Consider the following 24,998-nt stretch of genomic DNA (forward strand, 5'->3'; position numbering starts at 1 on the left):
GCTCTAATGGCACAGAACTCAGTAGCACTGGCGATCTTTATTCTTCCCACTCCCATCTTTCACATCCAGTACCAGTTGCCTTCCTGTTACATCTGAGGTCCACCTACTTCTGCTGTGGGAAAGTCTCTTTTCAGTAGGATGGGATGAACTGAATGCTTTGCCTCTGGCCCTCTTCCTTATTTATCTTCTGTCTTAAAAATGTGCCTAATGTCACCCAGACTGACCTGCATGCTTATATATCCCTTTAACATTGAACATCGTTTCCAGGCTAAACATTGTAAGCTTCTATACTGTAAAGTCAGAGTGTTATTGACTATTATTAGTCAATAATTGTAGAATTGTAAAATAATTTTATGTTTATATGTTTTATATAATTGAAAAACTTTATAAATTGAATAAGTATAATATTAAAATTAATTATAGTATTGCACACTAGTGACATTTACAAATGGCAGTAAAGTACCCATTACCATTACAAGAAAATAAATGTACTTGCCGTAATATGAAAATGTAGCAAATATTCTGCATGTTAATAACTCAAAACATGTCTGAACTATATAAATACAAATTCTGTCATATTCAAATAAAGAATATATATATAGTTAGAGCTATGACCACTAAGTAAGATAAAAAATAATTTATGCAAATTCTTCAAAGATGGTTTTGTTTCCTTGGGCAGAGTTATTCCCAATTTTATTGTTTCAAGACATTCTGCGCAGTTCTTTGGTGCATGTGAAGCTGGAACCTGACCAAACAAGGACAGAGATCTAGCCATACCTTGGTTTTGCTCTTGAATGGATCATTTTAATTGTATGACGTCATAATATTACGTTTCTATGTATGTCCCTATATAAGTCCTTGACTATAGCACCTCCAGATCATGTGACAGGTCAAAAGGGAGCGTTTGATTTGAAGGCTGAACACAGAGTTTGAATGGGATTTTTAGATTTTCTTTAAGCACAGACTGTTGTCCTTCTTCTGAATTAAAGCAGCTAGTGTGACAAGAAGTAAATCAGCTGGACGAACACAAAGTCTTTAACACCTCAAGATGGGCAGTGGAGCCAGTTCTGAGAGCAAGGAGTTGGCCAGGAGATCCAGAGAACTGGAAAAAAAACTCCAGGCAGATGCAGAGAGGGAAGCCAGGACAGTCAAACTACTACTGTTGGGTAAATAGAATAAAAATTGCTTATAATGCTTTTCCATTGGTTATTTTGCTGTGGAATTACATTTCAGTACAGTGAGTTTCTCACCTCTCACTGTTTTATTTGAAGAGGACAATCCTGTAATTCATACATAAAATGTCTTCTGGTTGTGGACACTCATGAAGTCACAAGGAACAGGCTGGAAATGGCCACGTTACTGTATGCATTCAATTTTAAATATTACAAATCCTTGACTTTGAAAAGATTCAAAAAATGAGAACCTACTGCTAGTATAAATGTTCTGATGCTCATTTATAGAGAATGTAGCACAGGCTTGTCTTTTTTTTTTTTTTCATGAATCTGTATGCATTAATTTACAGGAGGATTAAATGAGGTAACTGGTTACATAGAAAATCCACAAGTGTCACAGGTATTGATATTGTTTATTTTCCAAACTGCTGCACTTCTTTATTTGCAGAAGCAAAAAATGACTTAGAAATGGGTTTTTTGATGCATAAAAATGATATTGTGGAGAGTGGAATGGAAAGTAATGAAATGAGCTGAATACAGATTAATATTCTCACAGTCTACCACTTCTAATCCACACTATGATCAATTTATTAACAGCCAACAGGTGTAATGGCAAAATTTTTTCTTTTCTTGATACAGCTTTAGTCGTCTCTCATTTTTCTCATTGTACAAGAAATATCCAAGAACACAATTAACTCTGCCACCGTTTTAATATTTTTCGAACATTATAATGCCTGTTATGAAAGTTTATATTGGTTTCTCCAAATGAATAAGAAAACAGTCTGTGATAATTAAAGCATATCTGGTGTTTCTTTTATTGCAACTGCAGTGCTTACAAGTGTTTTTAAACTGATATTTCTTCAGACTTAGTAAGATCCTTTAGATAAAGCAAATCCGCTTAACTCTGTTGTTTTGCATCTTATGCAAAAAGTCTATTTATACCTGTTGAGAATCTAACTACTATTATTAATAAAGAAATAAGAGAAAAGCACAACCATGCAGGCTTCTCAAATAATAATAGGAAAGTAGCAGGTTGATGCACTTTATGTACCATCAGCATTCAGATTGCAGTTTACAAAGCCTGTCAGACCAGTGGATAATATAAAGATTTACCCTGCCATATTAAAACAAAATATTGCCCTTACTAAGGCAAGCTTGAGCTGGTCAAAAAACAGAATCATATTTTCATTTAAACTTGCATAAAGTTTTGATACTTTCAACCTATTCTTACAAAAAGGAATTTGCATACTGAGTTAGAACCAGGGTCCACCTACCCCAGCATCCTGCCCAACACTGATCCATGAGGAAGATGTAAGAATTCCTTTTAGAGGAATTTATAGGTTAAAGAGGACTTTGTAAGATGAAGAGAAATTTAGGAGGTAAGAATTTTGATGATATATTTTGATCTTCAAGATTCCATGCCTTGGCAGTAGCACTGGAAGTTGCCTTACACCAGAACACAGACTAAATTACCCCTCCCAGAACTTATGTATGTGTTTAGTATTAAGGACTTTAGTTTTAAATGTTTCTTAATTTGCTTAATTAAGTCTGCTTCTGACACTATTCATATCAGTCTCAAGATCGTTAGTAAAATACTTGGAGATAAATTGCAAGCTATGTGAAAAACACTTCTACTTCATTCAGTTCAAATCTGAACATATTCCAGTTTCATCACCTATGCAAGCACTCTTTTCATGAGACAAGATGATTATCAGAATCTAAAATACCTTCACTGAAGTTTTCTTCATAGAATGTATTTTTATAGTATCTTCCTTTACTCATGTCACACATGACAAAAATTTAAATTTGTCAGTGGTTAACACTTCAGAAGGTTTTTTTCTCCCTGAAAACTGTTACAACAGATCATAAGGACTTTTAGTAAAAAACATGGAGAGAGAGAAAAAAAAAAGATCATAGACTTAACAGCTCAAATTTTCGTGTTCTTAAAAATGAAAGGGGTGAATAAAACGTGAGTGTTTTGAGCCAATAGCACAGCTAGATTGAAAGTGTCTCTTGAACACCTGGAACCACAGCTGCTGAAGCAATGTGTATAAGGGGCACTATATAACCCATTCTGCAGTCAACCAGTGAAGAGGCCAGATAGGAGAGGATTAAACCTGCTGTGTTCAAATCTGTACCTTTCCAAACCTCTGAGGTGATCTCAGAAGTGATTCAAATTTTTACACTTCATAAATCAAGGTCAGCTCTATTCTGAGCCAACCAGCCTAGTTCTACCTTAGTCCTAGGTTTCTGCGCATTCAGACTATATGTCGCCTCTGTATTACAGACGAGATGTCACCAGTGTTTCTTTTGCAGTAGGCAGATTGGTAGAAAATACTCAGAAAAAAATTCAGCATTATCATTATGCTCTTACCCTTAAAATGTAAAAAATAGGTATTATGACCAGTTCCTGAAAGGATTATTTAATATATAGTCTGGTCTGTCTTCATTCTCCAATAGGTCTCTTTACAAAGAAGAAATCTAATGTAGAAAAATAAGACACAACATTTGTTTATGTTAAGTTCTATGACCTGGGCAAACATTATCTGTGTTGAGGTGATAATTTACAGTTTATATGGCATGCAATAAAAGCTGCACATATAAACTGGGGGAGGGAGAAAATTATGCCACTCTCTGAGGTTCCTCACTAGCTGAACAGGAGCCAAGAGGGTTAAGTCCTCCTTATACTGCAATGCCACCCCACACCCATATCTTGCCCACAAATCTGGCCTTAGACTTCAAAAAAATCAGATTATTTTATGAGTCTGGAAGAAACTTCAAGGTGAAAGTTTTATTTCCTTTGAATCAGGGCCATATCTTGCCTACCACATCATACACGGTTTATGTTCTTCATAGGAGAGCAGCCTGCGATTTGTTTGTGTGCAAAGTACAGCACATTCCAAACGTGGCCAGAACAGCTGATGCTCACAGCGATGTCTTGCAGAAGCAAGAACATAGCTTCAGCTTAAATAATCATTAATACTTTGAACTTATTTGTTTTCAAAGCATTACTCCATGGTCTCATTGTCTACAGTTTTCAGTGGCAGGACAAAACTCACCCTCATTTGAGCTCATCATCTTCAGCTCACTTTACTGAGAAATACTGCTTTTTAGGGCACAACTTACACAATTCAATTTAAATATCTGCTTCAGGGTGAGAAAAATGAAGCTGTTTGTTCATTTGTTTCAGTAGCAAATATTCTTCTCCACTGACTATAAGAGGTCTCTGATAAGTGGTCTGGATGTAGAAGTTTATAGTATAGACATTTAAAACCAGTTAACTGAACCAGTTACTGGAGGCTTAAGTTCCTGTCATTAACACTTGCACTGTAAACAAAGACTGAGCACTAAGATGGTCCAATAGTCCTATTGATTAGAATTCAATGGTTTTCCTTTTTTTGGGCGGGTGTGAGGCAGCCTTCAAGGATCTTATTCCCTCAAGAGGGCTAGATCTTAGATCTCTTTTCTAGTTTCTTTCTCTCATAGAGAAAATTTGTTGAATTTGGTAAAAGAACCAGGAAGATACAATTTCCAGTCTAGTTCAGTTTTCAGAGCTCTGAATGACACAGACAAGACTCAGGCAGCAGTGTGGAAGCTTTTGTGATTTTAATTTGAAGATTTTCTTTTCCTGCTTTTTGCTGTTTTATGTCATTGAGAGCAGCTTTTGTGACAGGTTTCAAATAAAATATTCAGGCAGCAGGATTTTGGGATTTTTTCTTGCCTTTACTTCTGGAAATGTTTCTAAACCAAAGCTTTACTTCCACATAAATAATAACTGTAAGAAGATAATAGCTCTTGATCTGAGACAAAAAAGCAGCTTAATATATAAAAAACCACCTTCCTTCAATAGCTCAGCAGATGTTAATCTTGAAAAGGGCTTAAACCCTTCCCAGTTTCCACAACTATTCAAACAAAATCTTAGAAAAATGGTAACATTAAGTTACATTGAGGTCCTGGGCTCTGTTCTCCTTTGAGAGATTCTCACCAGCTTCTAAGGCACCTCCAGTATTTTCTCCATGTCTGCTCTGTCTATATTCCTTGGTGACCTGCAGGGAAGAGGTTAGGCACTCCCAGAGCAGCGGGGCGGTTCATGTCAGGCTGTTGGGTGGTGGCTCCTTTGCAGCCCAGTGCCTGCAGCCACACTTCGTGGCTCCTCTTGAGCCTCCTCTGGAGCCCCAGCATGCCCCAAAATATAGTGGGCTTGGGACATGATGAGGTGCAGTTTGAAATATCCAAAGCAAGAAGAGAAGCAAGTTATAGTTTGCCAGAGTACTGCTTGTGCAGAATGTCACTGAAGATGGTTGTGACATGTCCCGGGGCATGGTGAACGTGATCTCTGGGAAGAAGTGTGGGAGCAAACACCCATTGAACTTACTGGAGTAGGGACATCTTTCAGCTCCCAGGAGTGGGGCCAGAGTTTCAGGCATTGACAGAGACTTCCATGCCTTTATTTTCTGTGCTTTTATCCTGGCACCAAAATAGAGACAGAGAAATCAGACATAAATTTGAAAAAACTAGAAGATCTTTAACATGTGAAATACAAAAAAACGGGTTGTGGTGTATTATTGCTGGTTCCTATCAGACTGAGCTATAAATCTTCACAGTGACAGAGAGTTTTTCAAAAGCCAGTTAAACTTTCCAAGCTCCAGGACATGACTGAGCTTGGCCTAAGTTCTCGTCTTTTATTGAGAAAATCTGGACTTGATTATAATTTCCCTTCTTACTGCCTCCTAAAGAGAAGCTGCCTTTGGGTCTCCGTGCAGTCATGTAAGGCCTGTCATGCCCTTTGGCCACTTTTGCCACTGTTTCTGCAAGAGGAAGGCTACTGTGGTGGGTGGAAACTCCCTTGTCCCTGCTGTCCCACCATGTGGCGCCGGCTTGAGGTGCAGGATGCACGCGATGGTGAAGGAAGAAAGGAAGCAGGTGCAAAGTAAATTGTTTCTGACCTATTTCCTGGCGTGCAAATGCTGCTACAACTAACATGATACTCCGGAGTGATGCCAATGTCTGAAAGTCGTCTGTTGTGCAGATAGAGGCGTTACTGGATCATAAATTAAAGATGATCAGAGGTAGAAAAATGAACCCAAAACATATAAATTATGCCTCCCACTCTATTTTAATTTTTCTTTTCAGATCTGGAAGAGAGTTTTATTTCTATATTTGGTTTTCTGGCATCTTTCCATGGGGTGAATGTATGCATTCTCAGCTCAGCCTGCTCTCTTCCCTACAAAAAGTGTAGCAAACGCCACCTTGCTGACAGGGAGTTCAGCAAGTTCTTCAGAAGGGCATTGAAGGGATAATAAATGATTTACATCAAATTTGCATTTTTTCCAAACTGTGGCAGATGGCAGCATCATCCCATTTTGCATAGGCTCGTTTTTCTCTCACACTTTCTGCTGTTCACATCAGGAAATGCTTTGCGTATGGTTTGCTGTCTGTTGTGATTCATTTGGGTAAATTAATCCCTGTCATGTAAATTACATTACTTTTTCAAAATCTGTTTGGGAAGTCCATAATCAGTTTGTTCCATTCACCTAGAAGCCCTCAGTTAAAATAGCTATGCCCCAGATTTCCTCTTCTGTCAAAAATATCTGATGCCGTCCAGCGAGGTAAATCACAATCTGCAAAGATAAAAGCAGTGATGAATCCTGTTCCATGGTTTCATAGCCAAAGCTAAATCCTCTTCAGGTGCTTTCAAAATCCAGCCCTTGTCTGGCTGCTCTTGCTAAGCCTCAACTCTGACTGACACAGGATGATAGTCACTCACGCAGATTTCCAATGAAGAAGGTTTGCGTTGTGATTATTCACATTCCATGAGATAAGAAGGACAAATTAACCATACATAATCTGACCAAACCTACACATTAGTTTTACAACTGGCTGATAAAGCAAATGCCTGTGCCTCCCTGCCTACTCTGGGGACTTCCTGCAGAACCATTCCCAAGCAGGATCTGTTACATTGCTCTGCAGATTTCCCACTTCCAGCTACAATACTTCGCAGCAGAAGACAAAACACTAGTGTCAAGACTTTTGCTCATGTGCTGCCTCTGCATCATGAGCTAGTCCACATGCAAGTCTCCACACTCTGTTTTTCCAGTTGCTCATAGAGGCTGGCTGGCTGATTTGGCTTATAAAAGGTTATGATGCATATTAAATGAGCAGCTACAAATCACCTAATGTCAGAAGGTGTAGTTTGTTCATGTTTTTATGCCTATCTACCTGCCAGGCATGAAATCAGAATATGACCCGTATTTTATTTCCTTCTTAATTAAAGAGTCTGTATTTTTATCTTATTGACTGAATGTTCCTTTCTTTTCAAATGTCTCTTTCCTTTTCAGAATTAACACTTCTACCAAGATTTCATTAAGTCTGAGTGGACACTAAGGAGGGTTCTAGTTAGTACAAGGGGGACCTAAAACATTCATGTCTCTTCAAAGATACAAAATTCTGTTTTAGAGAGTTATTTTTAATACTTGCTATCAATCACATCTTCTCAACATTCCCTTCCTGCAGGTGCTGGAGAGTCGGGAAAGAGCACTATTGTAAAGCAAATGAAGTAAGTATATGAATATTCATACCAGTTGTTGAATTTGGTATTTGTAGTATAAGCTATCTAGCTAATGTCTTATTACAATATTTATGCTCATTTGAATAAAATGCAAAGAAACATCATTCAAATCAAGTTCTCATTCAACCACACAAAGTGACTATGAGACACAGCTGGACTGGTAATCAAATCTGTCTGATCAAATCATGCACTGGTCCAACTCCTTGCTGAAGACCAGGGAAGCTTCTTCATTGGCTTTGGTAGGAGTTACAGTACTGTAGTGAGAACATGAATGCATGTGACAACCAGGCACAGCAGATCCACCTAGCCTAATTCGATCTCCTGCAGTAGCTAATGAAGGGTGCTTGCAGAAGATTATCAGACCAGACAAGCAAACATACAGTTATACTTGCACTGGATACCCTGATTGTATCTGCTGATCTATGGTTCAGACACCACCCTGAAACAGATAGCATCAGTATGTTCGGTAGCCCTCAGTTAAATCATGCCTATGTTTCTCCTGCATCTTTTCTGATCCAATGTAAACTAATAACATCCACAATATTCTATGGCAGGTAGCTCCACAATTTAATTACATATGATGTGAATCATCTCCCTTTGTTCAATTTTAACTTGGTCCTTATTAATTTCATTTGATCTCACTGTATTGCAAGAGAAAATACAGAAGTACTCACATTGTATAATAGGGCAAAGTCTGTTTGCTGGGTTTTTTTTTCAGACTGGCCTCTGTAGATCATTCTTGGTCTCCACAGTCTTACTCCAACTCTTGCCAGAGGTTACAAAGATTGTTCTCAGGTCTCCCATATGCGATGTGTGAACATATTTACCACCAGCCTACACAGTGAACAGCTAGTACCCACCATCTAGCGTGAGAAGAGACAATCATAAGAACTGCTTTTAGTGAGGAAAGTATCACCCCAAAAAGTTTTCATACAATAATCAACCTGGGAAAAAAGAGGCTGTACAAGCTGAAATGAAGAAACCCCTGTTCAAATTCAGACTGAGTACCTGGTTAGGAAGAACTTGTGCCTGCATCATAAACTTACTGCAAGAATACTTGTAGATATTAGTTCAAAGTGCGCATGGTGCCACACAGATTGAAGTCAGTAGCTTCATTTCCTCTGGCTTCTAAGGAAGGTCAAATCTGTGTGTATGTCCTTTTACAAATTACTATCACGATATTTTCACATATAGTCAAACAGGCTAAAACTAAACTAATTCATGTTATTCTTTCAAGGGTAGCCAAAATACTACTCATGTACCTGGTTTAAACAGATAATCCACCTGAGTTCAAGAGATTGTAGTTACATAGGCAGCAAAAATCCTCCTTAATCTGCTGAAATATTGCTGTTGTATCTAGCCCTGTTTTCATAGACAGTGTCCAGGTCTGCTTCCTACACCTCTCCAAATAGAGAAAAAAAATAACACATTCATTGCAACTGTTTGAACATGACCTCACTTTGTAAGCACGAATCTCTTCCTGTGTAAAAATCAGACTGTTTTATGAAATCAGTAATACTATTCCAAATTTAAGTTCTCTTAACTATTCCATGCCTTCACCAATGCGTTTTAAAGAGTTCAGTAAAAGGTATTGTAAGATCAATTTTCTGTTTAAGCAGTTCAATTTATAGCAAGACAGATTCAGAACCATCCATCAAATTCTTTGCTAACATCTTTTGTTCCATTTCAATGATGGATAATTTTGTCTCTGATTGAGTTCCAATCAGGAGACCCTCCCGATTCAAGCAACCATTGAAATGCATTGTGCTCGAAGCTTCCCCAAGTAGGAGCAGACTAAAGATGATCCTCTGAATTATGCCCTTTAAGAAGGCTTATAACATTGATAGCATTGAGGAAGGGCAGAAAACTGCAAAGCTGAGTGTTATCTTTAAAGCCCTGTGCATTTCTGAACTGTCACCCTGATCACAAATATAAATTATTTTACAGGAAAACTGTTCATGAAAAGTATAACTTTTCATATAAAATGTCATCTTCTGTCATAACCAAGGACTTTTTTTAAAAAAAAGAAATTTTTCAGGAAAAAACCTATTTTGGTTATTAATTTTTTTCATTAAAATGTAACATTTTCTAGAGAAGACTGATAGATGCTTACCGAAGAAATAATTTTGCTGAAAATACAATTTTCCACCAAAATCAGGGTAATTTTACTCCTATTAGTATAATTTTCTAATTCATAAACCTCCTTCTTTCCAGACTGAAGATTTCAATCAAAGTTAAATCCTTCCACTTAGCTTTGCACACTATTTTCTGATGTTCAAAATACAGACATGCTGCAAGGCCCTAAAAAGGCTTGGGTGGCTATGAGGCGTAACTAAAAAGTCAAAAAAGAAAAGCTTCTCTGGAGCTCTGTGCTTCTGACTAGATCATTTTCAATGTGCGATCTAACTTTTTTGAAACCAAGTTGAGTATTTCTATGCTATGCTCTAAGATAGCAACACAAACCTACTACAAATAATTCAGTGAATGAAGAGTAGGAATCAAAATATATGATAACTCATCATGTCTGTTGTGACTGAATCAATTCTACCTATATGGTGAGAAGTCCTCCCTTCATGGAAGACAAAACAAAACAAAAGAGGAAACTAATGCTTTTCCTCCAGTAGAAACACATTTCAGGTATTATGACTTGTAGCTGATCACCTCATGCCTTCAGCATTAACCTTTTTAAGTTGTTCATTTTTTCAAGGATCATCAGGGAACAAAATTTTCCGTTTGCTAAAATACTCCTTCTGGCCATAAAAGATGTCAGCCTGTTTTACAATCCTTCCTTAAGAATGACAGATCTTTAATAAAAGCAGCAAAATTCTCTGCTGATTTAAAAGGCTGGTGAACATGCCTTCTTCCAGAGGACATAAATATCGTATTTAAAACAAATACCCAAAACCAAAAAACCCAAACCAAACAAGAACAACATGAAAAGCCTCAGGCAAAACAAAGTTTACTTTCTGTAGTTACCAAATCTAGTTTTATTTCAGAATCTTATATTTTCTTCCTTCCTTTCTTCTTCAAAGAGAAATCATGAAAATATAAAATATCAATTTGTGTACTGTGTCAGGGCCTTTCATTCTCTCTCATCCCAGATTTTTGCAGCCACAGGCAAAACATCCATCTTCCCCAGAAATCCTGTTATGGCCACTGCTGTGAGACACACAAAGTAGTTAAACCAAGTTCATGTACTTCATGGAGTTTGAGTTTCTATATATTTCATTCCATTATTTATAGAAAAACTGCTCCATTCACAGGTAGTAAGGAGAAGAGTGACAAGAATATGCTTAAGTACCAGTGCAAAGGTACCAGACTGCGTAACATAGGTCCCCTTTTTTTTGTCCCAAATTCAATAGGATTCCTTTGAATCTTGCAGTTTCATTTGAATTTGCACTGAAAAAGGCATTCAAAAAATCAAAGCTTCAAAGCAGAGTTTATAGATTTGCCTGGCCCAGAAGTGATTTGGAGAACATTAAGAGAACCCTTTTTTTTCCTGCAGATGCTATTCCTAGAGACACAAGAATGCAACTTTTGGATTTTCTGACATCCATAAACTACAGAGATGTTAAGACACATTGAGTTGTGATATGGGTTTTACATGTGTGTGGGGGAGTGACTTGTTCTTGGACAGGGCTGACTTCTCCCCCTGCAGGGAAAGTCTCTCCAAGACACACACCTATACTTATTCTGGGCTAACCTGTCAGATCCATTCACATCAATCCTTTCTGCTTGTATAGTTCTGTCTCTAGCAAGAGATAGGGAAAAACCTCAAACTCCAAACCCCAGAAACAATTTATTTAATAACCTGACCTTCATCTCTGAACATCTGAAATGAGGAAGAACACACCCTTGGTTCCAGCAGCAGCCAAAGCACTTTGGATGTCTGTTCATTGAGAGTATGCTACTCCAAAACAGGTGAAGTTTTCATCCCTTTTCACAAGTTAAGGAAAAAGATGTCTCTCAGTCATGATATAACCTGCACACTGATCTTGGAGAACTTTAACCTCATGCCCTTTTCCAGTCAAGGAGGATTATGAAATTATAATCCCTCTGTCAGAATTAGATGAATTTGCTATGACTGCTAAGGTTCTTTGTCCTCTGGAACACAGACTGTATCATCTGGAGTAACATGTATATCCCCAAAACCTGTAGATAACAACAGTAACACCTTTCAGTAACTAGAAATAGTAACTGGTATACAAAGAAATATTAAAGGTTTTTTGGGTTTGTTTTCTTGAGGAACTACACAGTTTTTTGCATTAAGATTTTCCTCTATGTAAGATTCTAGTTAAAAATTATTAAATAAGCAATGTGACAGACATGACTAATGTAGGATCCAATAGTAGCCTCATGAATTTAACCTGACATAATTGCAGAAACTGCTGTTTACCTGTTCCAGCAGAATAGGCAAATCAGCCACCAGTAAATGCTTTTCCAAGGGCCAAATGGATTCAGTTCTTTCTCACAATGGCCACAAAAGCATCTGATCCAGGTTTTCTTTTGTTTTTTTTTTAATACATCCCTTAAACCTTTTTTTTCTATTTTTGCACCAGGATCATCCATAAAGATGGTTTCACCCACGAGGAACGCATGGAGTTCAGACCTGTCATTTACAGTAACACAGTGCAGTCTATCTTGTCTATCGTGAAAGCAATGACCAAGTTAGGAATCAGTTATGAAAACCCAGCTAGACTTGTGAGTATGACACCCTTTCTCTTGAAATTGGCATTAGAATGTATTTTTGGTAATATAATAGTAGAGACTAGTAGAACAAAGAGGGTTCATATTTGCTTTATGACAGCAGAAACTAAGTACTGCTTAAAACATATGTGACAAGGTGCCCTAACTTGTTTTTATTTTCTCAAGACTGATGCCTGAGGTCTAACCTTTGCATAAACTGCCATTTTGTTTGTTCCAAAAGAAATGTTTAACTTGTTAACAAAGACATAAGAAGGAAAAAAAAAAAAAAAAAGAAAAAAAGAACCTTTTCTTAGCTGTTTAGTCACTTATTTATTGCTATTGTGAAATACAATAAATATTTCCCTTTTACGAACAAGCCTTGGGGTTCAGCCATGTAAGGAAGGGTCATCTAGACATGTTGGGAATATTTCAGTTTGGCATTGCTCCTGGAGCAGATACCTCCCTGTTTTATGGATGCAGCACTAGCCCATTGGCACTGCAGAGAAGTGGAGTCTGACCTTCACAACACAGTTAGCAATCCTATGTACAAGCACTTAGAGGAAAAGCCACAGTCAGAAGGCCTGCTATCCTCTGGCAGCCACACTGAGTTTTCAGGGACAGAAGTACAGGAAAAACACATACTTCTCAGTGCAATGATTTAGTCTATTGCCTGTAATTCAAACCTTGCTGAGAATTTCTCAGAATATCAGCTGCTTCCAGTTTTGGTAAATTCTGCCTATTCCTTAGAGGTTTACTTTAGAGGGAATTATATCTGCTTATCTGAACGAGCTTTTCTTGTTCCAGAAGTCTTCATTTCATTACAATGACATGTGGTACTTTGACCTAAAAAATTATAAACAAATATTTCAGAGGTGACTAAAGATCTTACGGTCGTTTCATAAATTAGAAACTAAATATTTTCTCCTGCATTCTCTTCAGGGTCCATGAATGCAAGTCATTCAAACAAGTGTAACAGTGCCCAAATGCAGTAAACAGAAAATAGGCCCATGTGAATGTACTGCAGCTTGGCCTCTCTCCTCAATTGTGATAGACACATGTACTGCATAAGGACCCATCCGCCAGCCTACATAGCCTAAGGCAGCTGAGCCTTGGAGCACCCAGCCACAGCTCTTGGCTCATCCTCTAATATCCACTGCATCGTCCAGACTGTTTGCCATCTGTAATTGAGATATTCTGCCTGTGCTCCAGTACTTCAGCCTCTTTTCTCAGCTCTGCCAAACTTTCTGAGAGGCTTATACATGTTCACACTTTGTCTAACGTCTACACCAGTTTCATAGACATTATTTTCAAGGGATTTCACAGCCTGGGGAACTGAGAATTGAAATTTTTTGTTAAATAGCTCAGTTCACTTCTTAGCACTATGTAAGCATCAAAATCCACAGTTGCCACCTTTTGCACAACGATCAATGAACATTTACTGTGTATCTGGAGGCTCTGAGCTCAAGGCTTCTTGTTGAAGGCTATTCAACCAAAAAATCCAACATTGTATGGTGATAGCTATAATCATTAAGCAATATGTGATATCTAGAAGGAGAGAATGTTCCAACCCTTATCTTGAAGAAGCGTGTGCCCTTGCGAGCAGCCCTTGAGACAGATGAGGGGTGCTCAGGAGAAACCATGACTCAGTTCTGCTGATCTCGCCACTCTGTGAGCTGATGGGGTGTAAACACAGCCAGTGTTGTTTAATGTAGAAGGGCAACTGTATGGCTGTTCTCCTTCCTATTTCAAGTAAAGGCAATGCCTTAGTGATTATTTCACTCCCCCTTTTTCTTTTCATCCATGCTGACTCAATTTCTCCAATATTTTAGAAAACTTGCAGCATTCCATTTTTGATCGGTCTCTGAGTTTTACAAAGTTTCCATAAACTGCAATTTCTTCTGAAAGATAAAGATACGGAACATTCCTAAAATAAATTTGTTACAAATTATTTTGAATATGTTTTCTATTTTTGTATAAAACATACTCCCTGACAAAACAGTGTCTGTCAGAACCCATTTATACTTCTGCAGCTATTGACTGCAAGTCACTTCAGTTGTCTGCTTATACAGCTAGGAAGGAATTACATTCTATAATTATCCGCTGCTGTGACAGTGTATCAAATGACCCTATTTTAATCGTGCTTTTAATTTACAGTACATTCCTAAACTGTTAACCACTGAAAGACGTATTTTAATGTAATAGATTACTTGAAGTCTTTTTGGATTGACTGCAAAAGGAAAAAAAAACCAAACAGAATAATACATTTAAAATATTTGGAATTTAATACAGTTACATGTTTCTTCATCCCCAAATGAAAGAACATATGGGAAATGCATTCATTATTTATATTCACTTTGCCACATTTTTCACTGTGGCCAAAAGCCAGAATTTTTTTCTTCCAAATACATTATTAGGTATATTTAGCTATATAATTCTGCTTTGAGGTACTTACAACAGATTTAACTTTTAAATATAATTTTTAATTTAGTTTTTGATATCCCACTACTCTCTCTTACAATAAAAGCCTTCCGTCCAAGTTGGACCTTTTGTGACCTCCTATGATAAGGTAAAACTAAACCCTTAATGACCAAAACCAAGAGGTAAATTCTGTGTATCACAATTTAAGTGTAATCTTGGCACTAACTAAAGACAAGTGAACTTGTAAAAGGATGTTTACATGTGCAGGCAAGTACAGTTACCCAGAAAAATTGGTGAAAATGGCAAATTTTGCCCCTGCAACTCATTGTAAACCAAGCATGTCTTCAAGGAGGTGGAGGAGCACAGTCTGCTTGCACAATATTTACTGAAATTTCTCTTTAGGAAGATGAAAGGAAGCTGTGTGCCATGGCAACAACTCTGGAGGATGGTGACATGTCTTCTGAGTTGGTTGAACTCATCAAACAACTGTGGAGTGATGGTGGTACCCAGGCCTGCTTCGCGAGGGCAGCGGAGTACCAGCTCAATGACTCAGCAGCCTAGTAGGTGACAACAGCTGTGGTGGCCATTACCATGACAGCGTAGGAAGACTTGTGACATTCCTCACATGCAGAATAGCCTATGGAAATTATTGCTCATTAACCTGAAAAAGAATGAAGGGATTTTTTGCTAATGTTTATAATAGACATGTTTAACTGAAGGAAACAAGTGAAAAGAAGGAAAAAGTTTTTCTGTGAGTTTGTTTAAACTGGAAAAAAAAAACCCCAAACCTGTTCTCTCCTATGTAATTCTAAGACTGACAAAATGAGGCAAAAAGTGAATTGAAACAGCTTAGGTTTTACCTAGAGTTATCCTACGAATGTATGCACTTCAAGCTGCTAAACATACATCTGGAGAAAACTCTAAAAACTTTCCTCTAAACTACTCTGGCTGCATGGATGGGTGTCTACTGGGCTGTTAGCATTTGTCTGGTGTTGGCCAGCTTTGTTACAGCCACTCTCCAACCTGACAGCCCCAGTTCTCTTTCTGCTGCCTGGGAGGTGGCTGGTAGATAAGCAGGGGGCTAAGGCTGCTCAGCTTTGACTCCACAAAGGGTCACTAGTCAGCTGGGGTACATCTCCTAGTTTACATGTAGTCAGTAGGCTTAGACCTTTCAGGAGTCCCTGGTTTGGTTGCTTCTACAGCTGTTCTTGCAGGCTACATCAGTCCTGCTCTGCTCTTCTCTCCCTGAGCTCATATAGGATGGAGCAGGGAGGTGCCACCTACATCAGAGTTTTCCTAGAGTGCATAAGTCTGACTCTAGACCTGGGGCAGAGGTTGTTCCAGCTCAGAGCCATCTTCTAAGGTCTGCAGCTGGAGGTTTCGCTGCTCCTGCAGCTCCTTCTATAGGCCGAAGGCACCTGCAGGGTGAAATATCACCAGATGCATGGTCGGAGGCTGGGCCAAGAGCCCTGTGAGCTAAAGGCAGTGACAGCTCACTAACAGTAGATACTAGAAGGGCTATACCATGAAGATATTAAAAATTCTCCATCTCTTTATATCTTCAAAACAAGAATTTAGACCTTTGTGCAAAGAAAATATTGCCTATGTTAATTTGTGCCAGATTTGGCACCATTTCTATAGGAATAGCACAGAGCAATCTTTTATTTCCTTTCTGACAGGCCACACTGTTGTTCCTAGCACTAAAATCCTCTAATAAGTCAATTATCAAAATTAAAAGGGAAACTTACTGAAATTAAAAACAACAAACACAAACAAAAAAACCCCATGACCACCAACAAAAAAAAACTCTAATGCAAAAAAAAAATATATTACCTGTATATATATACACACCTACTAGACATATATATCTATGTGTGTGTATATATATACATTCTAGTACACTATGCCTTGAAGATTAGGTTTTCTTGCCTAAAAAGAAAATATGATAGTCTAAAGCAATCCCCTCTCAGTGTTATGGGTGTTATGGGCTGTGTCTTCTAACCTGCAGTGGGTTTCAGAATTTAACAGAGCTCATACAGGCTGTGGAGGAGCCAATAACCATTACTTATTGCTAGTTACATTAAAAAACAGCAGTGATATGTTTTTCATCTGCCTGAACACTTCTGAATATCTTGATAATCCTCTATCTTCATTTCAATAGCCAATGCTTCTGAAAATCTAGCCTTGGGCTCTGAACCATTAAAATCAATTTAATTTCTGTTCTTGCTGCTAGGCTTCTAATGATCAGTGCAAAACCAGCTAGAGTCAGTCAAGAATTTAATGCTACATTTCCATTCTTTTAAAACCAAACTCATGTTCCTCAGCTCCTGTGAATCAGCTCCCACACAGAGTACTGAATTATACTGTGTAAACTCTGATTTTCTGAGGTTATCTTCTCTGAGTCTTTTCATTATTAATTCATGCTAATGAAGTTTGATCACTACCTTTCCCCTGGGTGTTTTAATTGCAAAAAAAAAAAAAAAAAAAAGAGATCTTCTAAATAGAAAATCCCCTTTCTGTTAACTTTGGTTGGGATTTCTTCCTTGGACTCACCTGGAATTAACCATGTTCAAAGATGGAGTAATGGGTAAGGAAGGGGCAAAATCAGGATTACAAACCATGTCATTGTACAGCAAACAGTAGTACTGCTTGCTTGCTTTTTGTTTGCTCAGTCATTTGCCTCTCAGAGTAGGATTCCTGTCACCTGATTCAAGCCAAGGAAAGATCAGACATTTAAACTAACCCACTAGTTTGTGTTACCTCTTTTGCCAGTGGAGAGCCAGATTGGATATCATCCCCTTGGAGCTGCCTACAGCTCTAAGAAGAATCTGAAGATGCCTCTCTTGCTCCATTAACTAGAAAATTAACTTGGTCTAATTTTTTTATACAATTACATTTAGCTGTGTCGAATTGAACTTAGGTAGTTGTGACCAAGAACTATCAGATCTTTGTAACGAATTTTATATTCCAGCTTTTATTTTAGTGCTTACATGCTTTCTAAATTGCAAAATGACTTTTGTTGCTGTTTTCCACAAAGGTGAGATGAGATTAGTTTGCCTCAGACCCCACTCAGAGAATCAGAGCTATATTGCATTTAAAAAAACCCAGATTGTTTCCTGGACTCAAATAATGGGCAAACATTGAATGACTCAGATCAGCTGCAGCACTCCTTGCTCCAGTCTATTCAACTTAAAATGGAAGAAAATCCCATTTCCAAGTATTACTTAGAAATCTCCATATGGAAGACTATTTTTTTTAAAGCATTATTTTATTTTATTTTATTTTATTTTTATTTTAGTCTAGTTTATTTTAGTCTAGTCTATTTTAGCCTACTCTATTCTATTTTTTACTTACAGATGTATTAAAGATTGCAGACAAGGATGATGAGCTGTGAGGTTTGTTTTGGTAGTTGTCTGGTTAAACTGAACAGCAGAACCTTCATTTTGGGCAGACTTTGTGTTAGAGAATTAAAAAGAAAAAGGCGCAAAGCCTGAAAAACATTACTGAGGCTGTATTTTGCTTGTCAGAGACAAGAGGCTACAAATGGAGAGGTGCCAACTGGGACACCAAAAGCTGGAAAATGCTTCAGCCATTGTATGTGGATTCTTGCTTTTGGCTTTGTTCTGTATTTCAATATTAGTAGTTAAAAGGTAGGAAGCCACCCAGACATCACCTTTTCTTTTCCTTTTGTCAATTCATAGTCTCTTGATGCTGATTCCTAGACCAGCTAGGATTCATAGGCTCTCTCCAATAGTTTTGAGAGAGATGTGTGCCCCTGGAAGAGACAGGAGAAATGTTGGTGATACGACAAGGACAGGATTCAAAGATCTGGTCTGGATTCTCATTTCATGCAGATTTTATCTCTGTATGCCAGGCAGGAAAACCTGATAATCTGCTCTTTTCCAGGGTGTTGTGAGAGTACATAGGGGGTCCTCAGCTTCATTGAAATTTCTGGTTTTGATTACAAAATATATATTTTTTAACTTCCTCTTGTAAATTGATAGGTCTGCAGAGAAAACAGCCCCTTAATGTCAGTTCCTCCAAAATATTATGCCCTCCCTTTCACTCAGGAAGGAAGATACTGTTACAACAGGTCTGATAACAGGCTGTGATTACTTCTGGTCAATCTGCTTCTGAAAGATGCTTGCTGTTCTTCCCCTGTGGTGGCAGTTCCCACTTGCTGAAGGCAAATGGACAAAAGCCCATTCCCGACAAGGTAGTTTTTTAGCATCCCTGAGGAAAATAAGGATTTTCCTGAACTGAAATTCTCAGAATGATGTTTATATTGTAAAACTAAATTACACTTCTAAATAGCAGGAAAAGAAAAGAAACAAAGAAAGGCTCTGGATTGTGGATCTAGGTTGTATAAAACCAACATACTGTATTTAAATGTGTAATTTACATAGGATATTTAAAAGCGGCTCAGTATGAAGTGGGTTTTTTAATGTTCATTTCACCTTTTGAATTCACCAGTCACCATTTCTTTTCACTCTCCTTAGTTACCTCAATGACTTGGATAGGTTAGCAATGCCGGACTATGTGCCTAATGAGCAAGATGTTTTGCACTCCCGAGTGAAAACAACTGGGATTATAGAGACTCAGTTTTCTTTCAAGGAGTTGAACTTCAGGTATGAAAGCTGAATTTGACAGTTTTCTGTGGGTTTATCTTTCTTATGTATTTGCAAATGTGTTGACCTATTATAATATTGGTTATCCCATTGTGATAACCTTGAATCCACTCATGGAATATTTTGAAACAGCCAAAAAAGCAAGCTATTTTAGCACCAGTACTCCAACTTCAAGCATATAATGGACTGTTATTAAAATATCTCAGAATATCAGGTCCTAAAAGGACATTTTTACATATGTACGTGTCTAAAAAGCATTATTTGTATCCTGCCATTTGAATAATTGTTTGTGACATTTAGGAAATTTGCCTACCTAAATGCCCTTAACAGCATGCAAAACATTTGATGACTACTAATTTGCATGCACTCTCAACCTTTCACTCTCTTCTTTTGAGAATGGAAATAACTGCTCTTAACACCAGAATGCATTACATTTGGCAAAAAATAATAATTTCTGTCCCATGGGAAATTTCATTATTCACACCATGCTAATTTAAGATGAAGAGAAAAATGTTCAGGAAAAAAATCTTGAAAATAATGTCTCTGAGAAATTTGAGTGAAAATAATTGGCACTTTGAAATACTCAAGATTTTGTTATGTTTTGTGAACCAATTAAAAACATCTAATTCCACATGAAAATGTATTTGAATGAATTATGATAGTTTAGTGTTCTATAATGTTTTTCTCTATGGACTGAATTCCATTCAATTCTTAATTTAAAGTCTTGGGTGCATGTTACTCGAATGCAGTTTAGACAAGAAACTGTAGAGATAGACAGATGCATAAAGCACCAGGATTATAACTTACACATTTTTCATTTGGCTTCTTTTTTCATTTCCCTCATGTGGCAATTAAACATTTCCTAAACCATTTATGCTACCACACAGATGTTTGACACAACAGAGATTACATATACAAAATAAGATTCTGAAATAGATGCCTTACAAATAAATTATTGTCACCTCTTAATACACTGATCACTCTGAAAATTCAGCCCTTAACCACAAACACTCTGGTGCAATGTCATAGACGTCATCTTCTTTTTCTCTGAATAACAGATTTCAGACAGCTTTGTACACTGGAAATCTGAGCACCTTTGATTGTAATCATAGTTCGTGTATGGATAGAAAAAGAAATCATCAGAGTACAAACCCTTTGATATGAATTCTACAAGTCCTGATGATAGAATATCAGAATTAGTGTCTAGCTCCAACTGAAATGCAGCACAACTGAGAATTAAGTTACCCAAGTGTCTTTAAACAAGAAGAAAGCTCTGAATACCACTACAAACACAAAAACCCCAGTGTGTTTAGCCTCTCTGCTATGCATCACAGTAGTGTTATGTGAGTAAATTCATTGGTGGTTTTAGGCACTTTAGTAATATGAGGTAGAATCACTACAAAACAGTCTGAGGGTTTTGAGCTGCTGTAGGGATGCAGAGTGGCTATAAAACCATCCTTACCAGCCAGCTACTGCTCTCTGCTTTGCCAGAGCAATGCAAAACAGCTGGGGATCCTGATGACTCTGCACTTGGTTTGATAAGTACCATAGAAACATTTATAAAGGGAGGAACACTTCCACATTCAGAGTGAGTTTTGGTTGATGTACTCAAATGAGGCTTTGGGTCACAAGCTCTCCATGGATAAAAAGAAAACATGAACAGATGCCTCATTCACTAAATGGTTGTCCCTCTTCTGAACCGAACGAGGCAGAAAACATTTTCTATCTGTGCAGTAAAAGTCTAAACCCCAGTACTGCTCCAGGGAACTGAATTACTGTTGCACAGATAACATCTCTTGTTATTTTCTATCTTCTTAGTAGTTACTTTGCTGGTTTAGTGTAATTTAGCTTTCTTGTGCTCTTCGATTTATTTCACTAATGTCGACTTTGCTCTCCAGAGCTCAGAACATACTCAAAATTTATTAAAAGAAGGTCTGATCTTCATAGGTCATCTCCTGCTGTCATTTCCACTGATGTGCTAGGAAGAGTTTGACTGAAATCTGGCAAGCTTTATTTTACTCTTCAGGTCTCACTACATGTACCATTAAGACAAATGAATATATAGCTAGTCCCATATCTGTAGCTAAGTTTTCCAAGAGCAGTGCTGGGAAAATATAGAGCTTTCAAGATTTGACTTTGACCATCTTGGTTAAAGAGGAAGATCATCTCAGATACACGTTTTCTACCACTCACAGAGCGACTTCAACTTTACAGGTGCTTATGTTAAGCTCTGAGCTGACAGGCGAAGAGCTAAGCAAACCAAGGTTAGTACAACAGAAAATGCCCATAAGCATTGCCTCTGGATTTGCCTTGATCTTCTCCTATTCTAACTGACTCTCACAAATATTCACAGGCCATATGCCAAAAGCTTGAAGGAATTAATACAGATTCGTACAATTCTGTATGCCTGTGAAACTTTACTGCAGACTAAATTTTAAAGCTTTTTTTTCCCCCATAATCCTTATTTCAGAGTTACATACCACAAATCAAGGACAGCTTCATCTCAGTTGGGCCCTAACTAGCTAGGTCCCAGCTAGTTATGCTTAGTTAGCTTTGGACCCCGTAGAATGAGTCCTTAAAAAGTTCATATGACTCTACACAAAGGTAGTAATTTCTGGCAGATACTGAAGGAATAGTGCAGAGGAGGACAGACCTACGTTTTCCTCTCTATACACGAAGGGCTTCCTGCTCCCATGAATTGCTGCTTAAACAGCAACTAAAGAGATTGTTAGATCAGACACCCCACACTGCAGGTTACACAGCTAACCAAGTGACTATGCCAGGGCAATGAATAGATGACTTAATATTGATCTACATCAGGGTCAACCCGTGACCAGCTTCCAGCCATATGCCTTATTGATCAATGTGTTAGTTCACTGCAAGTAAAACTATGAACAAATGTCTGTGGACCTGAGGGTCTTTTGTCAATGCTTGATGTCTGGATTCTGTCCTGAATAAATCCTTGCCTGCATGGCTTAGTCCTTCACTGAGCTCTGATGCAGACCCCCACTTCCTCAACATGGAGAGCCACCTGAAAGGACTGAATGTATTTTCTATAGGCAGGTATTTAAGCCTTTATGTTTCATTTTATGCCCACTACAAAGCTGTAAATTATATATAGTACTGCTTGACCTTTTGGGATAGAAACAGACAATAAGCTAAATATTTGGTTGCCATTTATTTCCAGTTGCACTCTGCACATTGACAGCATGACTATGTCCTTACTAGTTAGTGCTTTACATTGTACATATGCTATTATTCCACAAAGGATGTTTGATGTGGGTGGACAGCGATCGGAGAGAAAAAAGTGGATTCATTGCTTTGAAGGAGTTACTTGCATCATATTCTGCGCTGCACTCAGTGCCTATGACATGGTTCTGGTGGAAGATAAAGAAGTGGTGAGTCAGAAGAGACAAACAACCGTTTTTGCTGTGAAGTTTTAGTGTACTCTCTGATGGCATATCAGAACTATTCCTGTTCCCTGATAACAATTTAAAGGCTATTATGCTATATTGGTTCTTACCAGTAAAGAACATTACAGTAACAATGACATACGGGGATGAGATAAGTCAGTCTCTCATGTTTACCTTTTGCATCTCAACAGAACAGAATGCATGAAAGCCTTCAGCTGTTCAACAGCATCTGCAACCACAAGTGCTTTGCAGCCACTTCCATTGTGCTGTTTCTAAACAAAAAAGACCTCTTTCAAGAGAAAATAACAAAAGTTCATCTGAGTATCTGCTTTCCTGAGTATGATGGTAGGTTTGGGGTTTTCAGAAGAAAATACATTCAGGTGATTAGTGTAGGCCACACATTTGAGACTTTGACTCAGGTCACCTATATTTAACCATTTAAATACTAAGCATCTTACCTAAGCATATGGCCTTTCTCTCAAAAGAATGGTAGGGGTCAGACATGACCAGAATCCAATTCATCTCACCCACACATCATGCTTATCCTAGAATGGGGTCATCTCTCTCTCTGGAGATGCTTATTTCTCTCCGTTGGCAGTGGAGGACACTGAGAGAACTGGAAGTTTCAGGTGGCTGAAGCTAGCTAGTATTTCAGGACAAGTCAATGGTTTATCACTGACAAACCATAACTGAATCCAAGTTTTTTGTCCCTTTTCTGAAACCCTATTCCACGAAGGAAGTCTGCCACTTTTCATATGTCACAGTAGTGTCTACTGGAAACAAAACTCAGCAGTTGTTCCCAGCTGATGCAAGAGAATATATGAGGCCATGTCAATAAGTGCCAGAGAAAAACCAAAATCTGTCAGTATTTTAGTACTGACCTAATGTATTTGGGATGGGGAGTGTCCAGAATGAAGCATACTTCAAGCAGTATTATTTGAAGACAGATTCTGCTCACTTCCTGAAAACCAGTTCCTTCACTCCCTTTCTCAGGACATATCAGCAGAGCAACCTACATTGCTCATTGCTTCACTGGGACATTCAAACATTATGTGCTAATCTTGGTGGAGCTCACCACTTTACCCTGCCTGTGGCTTCAGACAGGATAGGAGCCAGTAAGGGCTCTCAGCAGCAGCCTGTCTCCAGGAGTCACAGCCTGGTCCAGACCAACAGCGGGTCCGTGATACCAGTGCCCACAGCTGCTGCTGTTGTAAAGCAGTGCTACCAACAGGCAGAAAAGCTGCATGAGGAAATGGTGACCGAATATATAAGCTTCTGAATTCTTCCCTTTCTCCTTCTTCATTTCTTTGTCTCTTCATTTTTGTACTTCCCACTGATTTTGTCTGCTATCTACTTGATTCCCTTTGAATTTATGCTCCTTCCTGTTTTTTTCTTTTTCTCTCACTTTCTGCTCTCCCTCTAAGGTCCTTAGCTGCTTCATACTGACTCGGGACCATTTCACTTCAGAAATGAAGACTTCTGGTTAGGCATTGAAATTTAAATTTATATGGGCAGTTTAGATAGATACAAAATTTTCATAGCTACTGCATGAAGTTTATTCTCTTTAGGAAAAAAAATAAAAAGAAAGAAAAAAAAGAAAAAACATCAGAAAAAAGAATTCTTGTTTCTTAGCAGCTGTGAGGAAATTCCAATTGAAATGTGTTTTCTCTTTCTTTTACTGTTCTCTCCACTAGGACTAAATACATTTGAGGATGCTGGAAATTACATCAAGAAACAATTCCTAGACCTGAACATAAGAAAAGAAGACAAAGAGATATATTCTCACTTGACATGTGCCACAGACACCCAAAATGTCAAGTTTGTGTTTGATGCAGTCACAGACATAATAATCAAAGAAAATCTGAAAGACTGTGGGCTTTACTAGCCTTTCATTCCGTTGTTATAGCCTGACTTCATCTCAGTCCACTTTCCTTTCTTCATCCTGTGTGCTGACTGAAATAAAACACTCTAGGGAAGAAACAATATCAATTAAGCTTTGGTTAGCTGTCAGTTGAAGCCTTGGGTGTAGCCCAGTCATTGCAATCAACACTGACTTTCTGTATCTCATAAAAAGATTGAAAGAAATGTTCCTGCTCCACAGAGATGCTAACCA

General features: G+C 38.0%; 1 protein-coding gene across 1 annotated transcript; it reads left to right on the forward strand.

Annotated features, from left to right (window-relative positions):
* The first annotated feature begins 1,048 nt into the window (after positions 1-1,048).
* LOC115605146 (guanine nucleotide-binding protein G(t) subunit alpha-3-like) lies at positions 1,049-24,770 on the forward strand. Its single transcript, XM_030479125.1, has 8 exons — positions 1,049-1,166; positions 7,686-7,728; positions 12,300-12,441; positions 15,247-15,404; positions 19,344-19,472; positions 22,741-22,870; positions 23,077-23,230; positions 24,580-24,770. Exons 1-8 carry the CDS (start codon positions 1,049-1,051, stop codon positions 24,768-24,770), a joined length of 1,065 nt encoding a protein of 354 aa, XP_030334985.1.
* Positions 24,771-24,998: the final 228 nt, after the last annotated feature.

The sequence above is a fragment of the Strigops habroptila genome, chromosome 3 (genome assembly GCF_004027225.2).
Source record: "Strigops habroptila isolate Jane chromosome 3, bStrHab1.2.pri, whole genome shotgun sequence".
Classification (NCBI taxonomy): domain Eukaryota; kingdom Metazoa; phylum Chordata; class Aves; order Psittaciformes; family Psittacidae; genus Strigops; species Strigops habroptila.